General features: G+C 37.9%; 1 protein-coding gene across 3 annotated transcripts in view; it reads left to right on the top strand.

Annotated features, from left to right (window-relative positions):
- The window catches only part of RB195_007331 (uncharacterized protein), a gene marked incomplete at both ends in the record, with an annotated part of 65436 nt that overhangs the window by 36122 nt on the left and 14489 nt on the right, over positions 1–14825 (top strand). For all 3 annotated transcript variants that reach the window (XM_064180893.1, XM_064180892.1, XM_064180894.1), the window contains 9 exons: positions 77–249; positions 5044–5142; positions 5640–5760; positions 7027–7154; positions 7836–7944; positions 12724–12803; positions 12864–12954; positions 13972–14219; positions 14280–14346. In XM_064180893.1, the coding sequence (XP_064037726.1) occupies positions 77–249; positions 5044–5142; positions 5640–5760; positions 7027–7154; positions 7836–7944; positions 12724–12803; positions 12864–12954; positions 13972–14219; positions 14280–14346 (1116 nt within the window). The remainder of the gene's footprint in view (positions 1–76; positions 250–5043; positions 5143–5639; positions 5761–7026; positions 7155–7835; positions 7945–12723; positions 12804–12863; positions 12955–13971; positions 14220–14279; positions 14347–14825) is intronic.

Genomic DNA, 14825 nt, shown 5'->3' with positions numbered 1-14825 from the left:
CCACCTCAGATTCGTGGGGTGATGCCTTTAAACCCCTGAGCCAACGTGAAATTTTAGCCGCCACTCGTTCGTTCAGGTAATTTCACCCGAGCCGGATGTGGAGTTTTCCGCGTGTTCGTCGCGATGTTCTTCTCTGGATCGACTGGAGGCCGAGCGAACTGGACCGACCGCTGAGCAGAAAGAAGTCACGGCTGCTAAGGGAACGCATGGAACACCGAGGAGTGTGAAGCAGAGGGATCGAAGTTCGAGGTAAGATACCGTAATGCTGCTGTTGTTGTTGTTACTGTGCTCACTGAAACACTACATCGTAATCAAAACACTCCAGCTACGCTTAAATTCTAGTAACGAGGCCCTTAAGTATGATTAGGGTATAGCATATAAGAACAAATAAATAAAGATAAAAATAAACAAAAAAAATTACATTTTAAAATGGAATTGACGAATATTCAAGTGGTTTGTGGGCCCCAATGCATTTATTTGCTCAAAGAACACGAATCGCTACCCGAGATTGTTGTTGAAACCCACTGAAGATTACATGGGGTCTACTGACGTTTATACTTATTGATCCCCTATCAGACTTGAAGAGGAAGGAGCATCCATATGATGGTTTTCATGTTGTTCTTGTTTATTTATTTGTTTATTTATTCATGCACTCAGGGGACCTTAGAACACTGCATGCAAAGCGATTTATAATTTCGTTAATAAAATGGAAGTGAGGAAAGAGTTTTGGATATAACTTTAAAGGATAAAAAATTAAGTGTCTGGCGTTAATCAATCCGCTTGGGATCGCGTACCGCAGCGCGTTCACTTCAATTCAGAATCGTTTGAGGTTCACGAACATGTAACTGGCCTATACGATGACTTGTGGGGTTAGCCGATCTACGAAGTCTGTGTTTTTATCCTCCCACAGAACTCTGGGACCAATTTATCGACCACGGAAAAATGAAAGGGTTGGTTGGCACTGGGACGAATTCGAACCTGTGATCGATCCTATAGAAACGGCGCGGCCTCTTACCGACTGCGCTACACCCGCCACTCTTTTCTAATGTAGATTTCAAGAAAGCGGGTTTTTAAAGGTAACGAAGACTAGATGACACAAAAATTGTGCTGTTGACTGAAGTGACTACGAAGTGACAAGTCTCTGGAATGTGTCGGATTTTAACCCCAAACATACTTCTACTTAAGCTACTTAAGCTATTTTCACTATTTCAAGAATCTTTTTCTTTTTTTCTCTTTTTTTTCAAAAATCAAGTTATATTTGCTTATTTATTACTATTTACACTTATTTATTACTATTCACACAGTCGAAATTCTCAGCCACTGCGCTACTCGAGTTCAGGAGTTAAATAGGAATAGTTAAAGAATTGTTTTGGACATAAATTTATTGAAAACACTACCCAAATTTTTTTTTGCATTACATTTTTCGAAAGGAAAAGAGATAGAAGCTATTTTATTTTTGTTATTCCTTTTAATTCCTTATCAAATTCTTTATCAAATTATTCTTTTTATTTTTTTACTCCCTCTTACTTCTCCCTTTTTCATCTAGGATATCCATGGTGGCATGTAATGTCCTCCCATTCATTGAAGGCCGCATATTTTGAGTAAACGTAGGGGATTTTTGATGTTTTGAGATTTTTATGTCTGTGTTACGGTGCTAGAATAAACTGTACCGTAGTGAACTTTCCCTACAGTACAGGGTTTCCCCTGTTGAAAGGAGAATGCCTGGATGAGCGAATTTTCTCGCAAAAAAACGAATTGCGCTTCTTCTTGGAACACCGCCGCGGCGGTGCACAGAACAATACACTTCGTGACATCCAAAACCGGATCCTCGAGACTGCGAACAGCGATCGGCCGTTCTTTGCCGCGTCAAGAACGGCGATTGACGCTTTCGTGTGCGTCTCCTGCACGTTCGATACTTTGTGCGAAATGTTGTGGATGGATGACGTTCCTGGTGTTCGAAGGAAAAAGAAAATTGCCCGTTTCTATGCCGTCTAATTCACTGAGGAATGTTCGAGTAGTCCTATACTTTTCTATTCGAAGTGGTGAGGGAAAAAAAGTGGTGGAAAACCTCTTTCCGGACCCTTCTTTATTTCCTTGGAAAAAATCGATAGAGAATTTTCCCCAAATTGCTTTAGTTAAGTTGCTTGGATTCGCATTCAACTCACTTTTGTCCACCTAGATTTTGTCGCTTTTATGTATTTGTTTTCTTTGAAATTTTTTTTCCAGAAAAGGGTTTGCTACCAGGTTTTTGGCATAAATTGCTTTTTCCCAAGGGAATTGCCTTAAGGGGAATTTTTGAAATTCTGTTCTGCTTCACTCACATGTGCTCAAGCGACTCACACCTGTATTATCAGTAGTACGTGACCAGTAATTTACTGGACTTTAACGGAATTTGGGTGGCGGGCATTTTTCGTCTAGCGATAAGTGAATTTTGGAAAATGGGCACTATGGATCTACCACAAAGATGGAAGAGGATTGTGGAAAATAAACAGAATCATGTTTAGATTTTTATGAGTCTAGTTTTTTTTTTCTAAAATCAAAATATAAGGAAGGCATAGAATAGTATGGGATTACTCAACTGGTGTTATTGTTAATGTCAGACGTATTCCTTTGTTTCCTGGAATTTCTCTGTTTCCTGGAAAAATTATGCCACTCCCTCTAGGACCAATCCTAGAGCGGATAGCATATTTTCCGAAATTACTGTATAATTAGATTCAAGCTGGCAGATTTAATTGTTTATAGTATAGACGATAGAAATACAAATATAAATAATTTCAAGTACATGTAATTTTAATTTTTAATTTTCTTCGGAACCGATCTAGTTTTGGAAGTTTGGTTCGGAGTTCGGAACCGCTTCAGTGCCGATCGAACCTTTCATCCCTCCGAGGTCGACGGATTGGTACCAGAGTTGTCTGGAAGGATAAAAACACTGACTTGACACATCGGCAAGGTCCCACAAATCATTTTATAGGCCGTTTACACGTTCGTAAACCTCAAACAGACCTCAATGGCTTTATCCTTTTACAATTGCAAGAATCCTAGTTATCCACAATTACACAAAGAAACGAAGCCGATATCGAATCCTCCACGAATTAAGAGAGGCCTCGTATGAGCGAAACAAACTACAGGATTGATTGAAAAGGACCTTGAACACTATGTAATTGTAATTAAATGGTAATAAAATAATGGTAATATGTGAGAAAAAATAAAATAGTCCATGCAGTATTATACAAAAAATTTCGGTATTTCGCTACCCCAAAATAAGTGAATAGAAAAACTTGGACCTATTCCACACACCTATTCCACACACACAGCTGAAAATAATTCTTTTCCACTTATTTTTTCCGTGTAGCAAGTGTAAAACGGTGGTTAAAGTTGTTTCACACAGTGTTAGCTGGTCGAAATTGCCTACGATCAGCTAAGCTGATCCCATCATTCCTCCGAAGTTGATGAACTGGTACCCAGACATGGTGTCTGAGAATTCTTTACATCCTTCTTTAAGGATTCACTCTTCGTAAGAATTTTTTTTTCGGAATTTCGGAAGAAATCGATTTCGGTTCCGTTTCTTCGCGCAATTGCGGATATTTAGGATTTTTGAGGATTTTTAAATTGACGCATTGGTCTTGTCACATTCAAGTCATTGTCCGGGATCACATGAGCGTTTCCAAGTCTGAATACGATTCTGAACTAATGCGGAACTCTTCGGAATTCTGAACTAATGAAATACCTCAGAGGGATCTATCAACGCCTCAAATACACCCCACCTTTTTATTTCGCTTTTTTTTCGCCTGTATTAATTATTCTTATTAGAATAGAAATAATAGAATAGATAGAATTTAGAAAAGAAAGACTGTCACAGCAGTGATCACAAAGTCATAATGTCATAATTTATGCTCTTTCTATCATTCATTTTCATTCATTCACATGCACTTGACTGATTCTACAGTAATTTTACAAAAACAATTGCTGAATCGTAGTCGTTTGCCTTTGGATGATTTGAAAGTTTTTGTTTTGTAACCTCATTTTGCCTCCCATTAGCACCACGAAATGGTTCTAATTCACTCCTGGCTCTTTCTCCCTTTCTTTTTTTCTTTACAAACTATATACGCTGCATTCAAAGGGAAATTCTGGAGATGCAGCTCCGGGAATCGTACTCACTCAGGATGAGAATTGCTCATTTTTCCATTCTCACCTCTCTCTCTATGGCTGTTCAACGATTTCGTCGAAATGAAGTTAAAAATTAGAAAAAAAAACTTTTCTTCTTTAATTCTTTTTTTTCTAATTTTTGATAATTTTTTATTATAATAATTACAATAACAATAGTATTGTTTTAAAATTCTTTCAAATTGAAAATAATTGTGTATGTTTGCGGATAAAATGCGACACATTCCAGAGACTTCTCAGTTTGTAGTTGCTTAAGAACAGCACAATTTTTGTGTGATCTAGTCTCCGTTACTTAAAAAAAACATTTCCTTTAAATCTGTATTAGAAAATAGTGGCGGGAGTAGCGCAGTCGGTAAGAGGTTCCGCTGTGTTTGTACGATCGATCGGAGGTTCGAATCCGTCCCAGTGCCAACCAAGCCTTTCATCCAACTGGGGTCGATAAATTGGTGCCAAACTTTCTCAGCTATACCACCGAAATAACCGTAATGTCGAAGCACATTGTATATCACACGCCTTTGTTTAAAAAAAAATTTAAAAAATAGAATAGAATTTTAAAAAACACTGACTTGAGGAGTAAAATTTAAAAAAAAACACTGACTTGATACATCGGCTAGCCCCTGCAAGTCATTGTATGGGTTAGAGATGCGTTCGTAAATCTCAAATGATTCTGAATTGAAGTTCTGAACGCGGTGCGCGCTGGTCCCAAGCGGATTGATTAACGCCAAACACTTTCTCCTATGAGAAAAGAATCATCTAATTTGTCACCGGTAAACATTGTACACACATTGTGGATGTTTATGCTTTCTTTTTTCGTTTTCCATGGCGCACAAACACAAGCACCATAGTCAGCGGGTGACTCATCCCCTATTGCTTGTTTAGGGAGGAGCCGTTGCTGCGCCGATCCGAGTCTTCCCATTCCATAACCGCCGCGCCGCCCACGACGATCACTTCGAATGTGATTTGTCCGGTGATAGCAAGGTTTGTGTTTACTACGTCTTTTACGTCTCTTCCATCGTTATATACGACGTATCGTATCGTATCGTATCGTATCGTATCGTAACGTAAAGCTGTACTCCACTAACGACAACTTCTTCTTCTTAAGATAGAACTAGTCCTTTAAATAAGCCCTTAACGACCGTAACGACCATTTCGATTTATAACCCACATTTGTTCGCTCGAGGACGTCGCTTCGGCTCCTGACACTTCTGACGGAACTTTGAGTACTTGTGCGTGACCTGCTCTCGTGTCACTTGAAATTTTAACATTTTTGTTCGCTCAGTCCGTTCTATTCCGAAAATTTCAGCTCGAATTTCAATTTCTAGAAATTTTTTTCCGAGCAGATCGATAATCACCGCGGCAGATTCATTACTATTTTAAATTTACGTTTTTTTTTTCAAGGTTTCCCGTGCGTTTGTTTTACTGCGAAATTTTTATGGATTTTCCCCAAGGATCGCCACTACGGTACGGTATTTCAGAACCGCACCGTCACCACCACAATTCCCATCTCGACAATCCTCACTTCCTGTGAATCTCACCCCTTCCCTATCGGTGGTAACTCCTCCCACTCCAACTGAGGAGAAGAAAAATTACGGGCAGGTGAGCTCTTTCGACTTTTTTCGACTGTGCCCATAATACAACAAAATTTTACAGCTTTATTTCTTCTTTTTCGGTTACTGTAAGTAACTAAGGTACCGTAGTATGTATTCATTCTTGAATGTTCTTTTTTTGTGAAGGTACAGGAGTTTGGGATGGGCGTATGTTATAGGTCCATTGGATCCATTAACGATTACATTTAGCCGAATTCCGTTACTAAATTTACAAATAAAATTTAATAAAAAGGAAATAATTATGAGTAATAATATTATACTACTATTACTGGACTATTACTTATAATTATTTCCTTTTCATTATATTTTATTTCTAAATTTAGTGACGAAATTCGGCTAAATGTAATCGTCAATGGATCCAATGGATCCATAGCGCACCCCCATCGCAAACTCTTATACAATCACAAAATTCAGAAATAAAATTTAATAAAAAAAGGAAATATAATAAATATGAAAAACATGAGAATGTTGAAAGATATGAGACAAAACTTTTGGAAATTTTCCGGAAGCATCGAGGTCCTAAGTGGAAAAGTTTGGTATTCGGGATTTGTCCAGTTTGAGACGTAGAAATTATTGGAACTGTTCGTATTCAAGACGGTACTGAAGTTAGAATACAATTTAAAGAATACTATTTTGAGGATAGTCTTAAAGAACGGATACAATTGCGAGTTCAACCTCATTTCCGAGATTTGAATGTGAGGAATTCGTGACCCGATAGCAAAGACGAGAGAGAGAGAGAGAGGAGAGAGAGAGAGGAAAGAGACTCTTTATGCAAAAGGCTCTCTATGCAAAAGAGGAAGTGGTTGTAGTATACATACTTTTGGAAAAATTTATCTGTTTTTTTCTGGAAATTTTATCTGTTTTTTTTTCTTTTGGAACTATTTATCCGAAGCATCGGGGTCCTAAATGGAAAAGTTCACTATTCGAGACTTGTCCATCCGGTTAGAGACTTTTGAGGATTTAGGGTCAATATAAACGTGGTCTCTGCTTTTGTTCTGTTGGAATGGAATATAGAATGAGCTATGAAAATAAAAGAAATAAGGAATAGATGAATAGAAGGATAAAATAAAAGATATGGTAGAAAGAAGGAGAAAATAAAAGATAAAATAGGAGAAATATAGAATATCAGTTATTAATACCGTCCGATTTAAAGTTACCGTATCCCTCTTGCAGATGATAAAGTGACGTTCAGAAAACCTTGGTTACACCGACAACTCCTCCGATTATCCAGAAAGTTCTAGTTTGTTCATTTTAGGCTTGTCATATCGATACATCCATGGCGCATACGCTCCGAAAAGGATGGTTAATGTTACGCGGAAAGACGGACGCTGAATGGCAAAATCATTGGGTGGTCTTGGCTGGATTAAGCTTAAAATTATACAAGTGAGTTTAGTTTTTCTCTTCTCCTTTTATTTAGATGTGTTTTTTTTTCTTTTTCCCCATTCACAGTGTTTTGTAAATAAAATAAAATATAAACAAAAGTAATAAAATGGAATAAAATAGAAAATAAATCAATAATAAAATAAATAAATAAATAAAAATAAATAAACAATTTGACTTGTGATATTGGTCACGAGATCGATAACCTTTTTGAAACTAATTAGTAACAAACGCCTATTTAGGGATTTTTGCGAGAATATTCTATCTTTCTAATAATTCTAATATCAGTGAAAAGCAGTGATGATTTACATGCGTATGTGAATATCCATATTTTTTTTCAAATTAAACAAATTTCAAATTCTTTATTTTGCTTAAAAATTTTATTATCATTATTATTATTTGATTTATTTTTCCTTTATTTTGCCTTAAAAAAACAGTAAATTATGCAGTAAATCGTTTTTTTTTGTTGTTGTTGTTGGAATTTTGCCCATTGTTATCCAACTCCGAATTCTCTGGCTATTCTCCTTCGCTACGTCCACGATCTATTCAGTGTTGTTTGCACAGCGAGTTCTTACACGACCCCCACACGGGGGTAGCTAATTTTAGCATCCTCTTCGACGCCAGCGCTTCCAGATTCCAGATTCGTATTCTTCAATCGCTATTCTTCGTTGTTTTTTTTTTCAGGGATGTATGGGCGGAGGATTCCACCGAACCACTGATCGCCATTGATCTCTCCGAATGCGAGAACGTATATCCGTCGGCAAGCGCAAAAAATTATGGAATCGAGATCAAGGTGAGTTCGTTCCGCGCCTATTCTTTCACTGTATTCCCGTTTTTTTTTTCTTTAATTTCTCTTTATTTCTTATTTCTTTTCTTATTTCTTTTCTTTTCTCCTTTCTTTTCCCTATTCTTTCTTTCTTGTTTCTTTTTCTTTTAAATTCGCATCTTTTCTTTCTATGTAACTTAAACTTTAACTCTAACCTTAATCAAGTTTTTTTTTCGTTTCCTTTCTTTTTCTTTACATTTTTTTTTCTATGATTTAAACTTTAACCAACCTTAATTTTTTTCGATCGTTGTTTTTTTAAATCTTTTGAAATTTGAATTTAAATTTTTACATCCATATCTTTTCCTCCAGGTTTATTCACTTCCCTCAGTTCGTTTGTCTCGTTTCCTTAATCATTTTCTCTCTTCTTTCTCAAAAAATGAGAAGGAATCTTCCTTTACTATTTTTAAAAACATCCGAAGAATCTTTTTTTTGTGTGTGTGAAATCCCGTAATTTAAACTTTTTTTTCCAAGAATCTCTTGAAAATCTCTTGAATTCGGTCCTGAAGGATCCACAGATCCAGATTTATACCGGAAGGCTTTATGTTCAATGAATTCCGCTATGTCGGTAACGGTCGCTAATGTATTTGTTTTTTTAAAAATCACAAACCACGTGAAAACTCTGCAACATTGCGTTATTAGGGGCTTTAAATCCTTAACCGATAGCAATTTCTGGATGGTATTTTGATTGAAGTGAAGTGAATCGCTTTGAAATCGCCAGTGGACCACTTCATTCCCATCCCAAGGAACGAGCACTTTCCTGTAGATGAACTGCTGCATGTCTCGGCCAGTTCGTCCGTCGTAGGTGTCTCGTCCCCAGGGCCCGTCGTCGCACCGTAGGTGATATTAATTACGGACGGATCGTTGCTAATGTGATAGAAAGGCAACCAGTCAGCAGCAGAAGCAGAAGGCGATGACTATTCGGCGGCCGTCGAAGGGCAACTGGTTTTTTCAGCGCTTTTTCTCGCCGTTAAATGGCTTATTTGAAGTGAAAATGCGGCCGGGTTTGTGTGAAACCAAGCGAATTACCGTATATGCATGATGTTTCATGCTTAAGTGGTTCCTGAAGCGCTTTTCTGCAACCTCCTTCCCAATTGTCGTCACTGTAGAAAAAGGAAAATTCGTGGACAACTTTGCAGAGCGCTAGGAAACGATTCACAATGCTGTGTGCCGGGAAAATAATAAATAACAATGTAATAGTAATAAATAACAAATAACAATAATAATAACGATAATACAATAGTAATAATAACAGTATAATAAAGGATAAAAGGATAAAAGTGAGAATAGTGAAGTAAGAACGATCTAATCATCCAGAATTTGCTAATGATTAAGGATTTATCTAGTAAGGAGGATCTAGTGACGTTTATACTTATTGATCTCCTATCAGACTTGAGGAGGAAGGGGTATTGATGGAATGATTCTGATTTTGTCCTTTTTTGTTTATTTATTTATTTATTTATTTATTTATTCGCTCACGGGACTTTACAACACTATGAGCAAAGCGGTTTATCATATCATGAATAAAATGAGAGCGAGGAAAGAGATTAGGATATAACTTTAAAGGATAAAGGATAAAGTTTCTGGCGCTAATCAATCCGCTTGGGACCCGCCACCACGTTCACTTCAATTCAAAATCGTTTGAGGTTCCGGAACGTGTAACTGGCCCGTACAATGACTTACGGTGGCTAGCCGACGGGTCAAGTCAGTGTTTTTATCCTCCCGAACAAGTCTGGTACCAATTTATCCGGACCCCAGAGGGATGAAAGGCTTGGTGAACACTAGGGCGGATTCGAACCTTCGATCGATCGTGCATGATGTGGAACCTCTAACCGCTACACTACACTCGCTCTAAAATATTATTATTATTACTTATTTTATTATTAATATACGATATTATTGACTCCGACTGCGCTACACCCGCCCTAACAATGTGATAACGGCAAAAAATGGTAATTTTTTATGTTGCGATTGATAAAACACTTCAGGATTGTGTTGTGAAGCGAGGCAAATTTCAGGGTCATGGCAGGCGCTTCTAATAAATCCTGCAGCTATAAGTTGAGCTTAGAATTTTAGGACAGGGAATTTCTTCAGTACGGTACAAGCATCGCGGCAAAACCCCGTAACGATACAAAGAGATTTTTTTTATTTATGCCCGGTTTCGTTCCCAAATGTGAAAAGTTTTGCTGGAAAGGAACAGGTTCTCGATTCTAACGCATCATATTGTAACCCAGCAAGAATATTTGATCATGCTAGGTAGACGGTATTTGCTAAATAGTATAATAAGTAAATATAAGTAAATAAAATATATAAATAGTAAAATAAGTAGTGCTTTTAAATGCGTGGCGTTTAAATTTCTAGTCGAATTATTATTTGCGATGCTAAGTTTCGATCAACTCTCAAGACATCTTGTTATGAAAACCTTGCTTGCTTATTTTCATTGCATCACAGTAATCTGTTTTTTTTTTAATAGTGAAGCAGTGATTTTTCCCACAGAAATCGATAAATGACTGACTTTTGTTGAACACCGCAAACCGCTCCCTTCAGAACTGCGTTTTTTTTTTCTCCACAGTACTAATTTGCAGTTCTTGAAGGTTGCCTAGTAGTGAAGTTCGAATTTATTATTACTGCTACTATTTACAATTCTTGTTTGTTTGTTACTGTTTATTTACGCTGCCGTTTATTACACTTAAGGATAGAGATCGGCGCACCAACGCATCATGATCGAAAAAACTGGGTTAATGAACAAACAGGAGTCAAAACTTAGAAAATATGGAGTACTGGTAAAATTATGAATTGAATGTAAATTATATCGAAACCGAAATATTTTTTCCTTCCAAATCGTTCGAAGTGATCGAAATCTAGAAGAGAAGTTTGAGGGGAAAAAAACCCGAACTCGAAAGTAAACCGCACCGTAACCAGCCACATATAAATACGTACCATGGTTAAAGGCAGCGTACCACGAATCTGTGGTGGTACGGATTTCAGGTGGAGTATTCGTATACGGGATGGAAGACTATGGAGAGGGGGATGATTCCGTCCATTTCTTCCCAATTGCCGTAAAAAACGGTCCGGAAGATACGGCTTCGAGCGTTCCGGCGCGCTACTTTCTGCAACAAGTTCGATTGGAGCGCGCCAGCCTTGTGTATGCGCCGCACCTTTCGGACCGTTTTTTTTTGTTAGCGGCAATTAGAAAGAAATGGACGGAATCACCCTTCTCTCCATAATCTAAAATCCCGTATACGAATACTCCACTTGAAATCCGTACCACCTCAGATTTATAGTGGGGTGATGCTTTTAAATGTGAGAAAAAAAAATCAATTTTTGATGATTTTTCATTTAAAATATCAGCTCGGTTCGCAAAAGTTCGTCATTTTGCAATTATAAAAGAGAAATAGAAATTTTAGAAATATGAAAATAAAAGAAACGAATGAAAATAGAGGGCTTATATGTAGATATGTGTATGATTAGAGAAGGACTAATTTTTTAGTATGTTTATCGTCGCTCTGCACTTACGAGACCACGATGAAGCGCTATATTTACATAAAACGCGTAGATTTTGCCGATATGAAGGTGTGCGAAAGATAAATATGAAACATTCATCGTATCATCACACATTCGGGCGATTACGAGACACGCGAAGTGTGAAGCTCCACTCAAAGATCATTATATACAGCAATTTTTACTGTGAACTTTGTGGAAATTCCCGGAGAACGTCTCCTTTGCGCTATATTATTCGAAAACATTTAAAAAATCACCGTGTCGCACTGTCATTCTCACTTTTTTTTCTTTTTCTATGATCATACATTTATTACATAGTATGCAAAACTTAAAATAAAATTAAAATAAAGTGAAATAAAAAAAATAAATATAAAGAATAAGAATAAAAGTAACTTTCTCTGAATATGTTACTACCAGGTAAAGTCGCTCGATGGCACTTAGACCATTCATGGAAAGAACTGGTATAGTATAGTAAAGATGGTACAGGTGAAAGAAACACACGGTGGGACGTGAATGGGACCTTTATCGAAGGGTAAAATAATTAGACTGAAGTCAAATCGATTTATGGTTTATGATTTTATGGATTTATGGTCCCCTGGACATTAAAAAAGACGGACATGGTTTAGTATTAATAGTATAGATGGTAACTGGATGAAATACTTAGTGGGACGTGAATGGGACTTCTATTCAAAGGCGATAACTTCGCTTAATTCACGGCGATTTATGACGATCCCCTGGATATTAAAAAAAAGGCAAAACATGGTTCCTAGTAGGGTGTGTGATCACCACCGAACGGTAGAGGATGCTCCACAAGGTGGTCCCATTCGGGCCACGAGGTTAGTAAGGTAACGAGGTTGTGGTAGGGGGGCTATGGTCACGCTGACCTCACGCCGTTTTGACGTCCATCTTTCTGTACGCGACCGGGAAACTTCTGGAAAACACTCCCGGTGTTCCATTTATTTTCTACGAGTTTCTAGTACAATATTATGCTAATTTACCTATTTCGCCCTCAAATTTTTCTCACCAGTGTAATTTTACACCTCAAAATCCTCCTGAATATCTCCGCAATACCATAACGAAGGTTCATTTTTTTAATTTTATTATGTTACATTTATTTTATTATATTTTTTATCCAGGATCTATTTATTTGCGCCCTTACTTTTTTTTCTTAGCAATCTTGGCATCTTAGTATCCTAGTATCTAACATATCCTAGTATCTACCATAGACATTCCCCCACTTTTTTTCAGTGTCGCCGTACACGTTATGTGCTCTCAGCGATGACTCCCGGAATACGCGACAGTTGGATTACAGCACTGCTTCAAAACAGGTGAAATTAGGATTTTTCTACGCTACGTTGCGTCTGCTACGCTAATATCCTTAAATTTAGGCACAATCCTTCGCCAACCTATACGGACACATGCGCATCGAACGATGCGATGAGTATGGCGGACAGTTCAGATATCCTTGGAATGCCATTGGTACGTATACGTATCTCTTAGTTCTCACTAGAATATCCTTAGAAATTTTTTCTTAGAGGCCGATTAGCTGAAGCCTTACTGAAACCATGGAAATCGCACTTTAAGTTGAAGTTTTAATTTTTCGGAAAAAAATTGTTTTTTTCTTTTTGTAGAAAATTTGATTTAAAGGCATCATCCCACGAATCTGAGGTGGTGCACATTCCACGTGGAGTATTCGTATATGGCATAGAAGATTATATTGTGAAGATTTTTCGATGATCTCTTATGGGGATGGGGTGATTCCATCCATTTCTTCCTAACTGCCGTAAAAAAGCGGCCCGGAAGATGCGGCGCGTGCACAAGGCTGGCGCGCTCCAATCGAACTCGTTGTGGAAAATAGCGCGCCGGAACGCTCGAAGCCGCATCTTCTTGGACGTTTTTTTTACGGCGATTAGGAAGAAATGAACGGAATCACCCTTCTCTCCATACGTATACCATCCCGTATACGAATACCCCACCGGAAATCCATATCACCCCAAATTCGTGAGGTGATGCTTTTAAGGATTTTTTGTACGTCGAAAAAGATTCTATTTACTTCATCCCCTTTATGTCTCAACGATTGCTCGAATCACCCATCAGTTAGGCGCCCAAAATGCTTCTTTTTTTACTTCTAACTACTTCCTAGATTTTATTTCGGCTACGTTTCCCTCTTTTTTTGTCTCTTTTTAAAAAAAATATTTACTTATCTGGTTCTTTATGGCTGGAGTACTTTGATAGACATATCATGAGCTTTTGATCATTTTTAATCGTCTGCATGGGCCACTAATCTGAGAGCACTTAGTTAATTCAAAAACGCCGGTAGGAAAGGTGGAAATCATTAAATAACTTAGTAATTAATAAATAATTTTTTTAAAGTAAATAATTAGTTTTAAATAATTATAATAAATTAGATCATTTTAGTATTAAATTATATACTATGTACATATATCTTCGTAGTAAATAATTTTTTTCCGAGCATATTTTCTTTTCTTTTTTCAGCGAAAGAAACATATCGCTTATGTCGCTCCGGAATCACATCATTCAAATTCGATTATGGACGGGGAATCGTCGACAGAGGACGAGTTAAGCGCAATGCAACGTGGACGACATCGTCGAAGTCGATCGAGTCGCGGTGGATCGCGATCCTCCATCGACATCGCACGACGTGAACGTGGGAGTCTTTCACCGTCCGTTCGACGATCGCCAGTCGCTATCGTGAAGGAACGAAATCAGGATATTCGGCATCGGTAGGAACATGAACTTTGTCATGCGATCATAATCAATCAATAAACCACTTTTCGTTTCAGTCATCCATCCACCTCCTCCGTTGCGTCCAGCACTAATAGATCAAAGCAGAGCCGAAAATCTACAACGGTTGGTGTTGACCATCAATTATTTCCACATCGTTACTACTTTTTTTGTTCCTTCCCCCCGTGGTGTCCAACTTTCGCCCAACAATTCCCCATTTTGTGGCTTTTTAATGTTCTTGATGACGTTTTTATCTCCACGAGCGCCGCGATAACCGTGCCGCCGCTTAGTTGTGCCCGTCAATCTACGTCGGGGTTTGAGGTGTCAGTGAGGCTAACGACCACCTGACCTCAGTGAACACCTATCTCTGTTCTTGTTTACACTAATGCATGAGGTCATGATCTTTCTACTTCCGACCATTCTTTCCTCAATGGTTCGTCTCCTTCTGGATGTTGTAGTAGCTCGTGATCCATCTTGCTTGTTTCTTTAGTCGACATAAGGAATAAGGTCGTTGTCAGCACACCCGTAGCACAACCATCTCTTCCTATTTATAGGCAGTAGAAGGACCACCAGTCGCAAAATCGTGGATACGTTGCGAATTGCCC

The sequence above is a fragment of the Necator americanus genome, chromosome I (assembly GCF_031761385.1).
Source record: "Necator americanus strain Aroian chromosome I, whole genome shotgun sequence".
NCBI lineage: Eukaryota > Metazoa > Nematoda > Chromadorea > Rhabditida > Ancylostomatidae > Necator > Necator americanus.
This window is presented reverse-complemented; position numbering and strand designations above follow the sequence as displayed.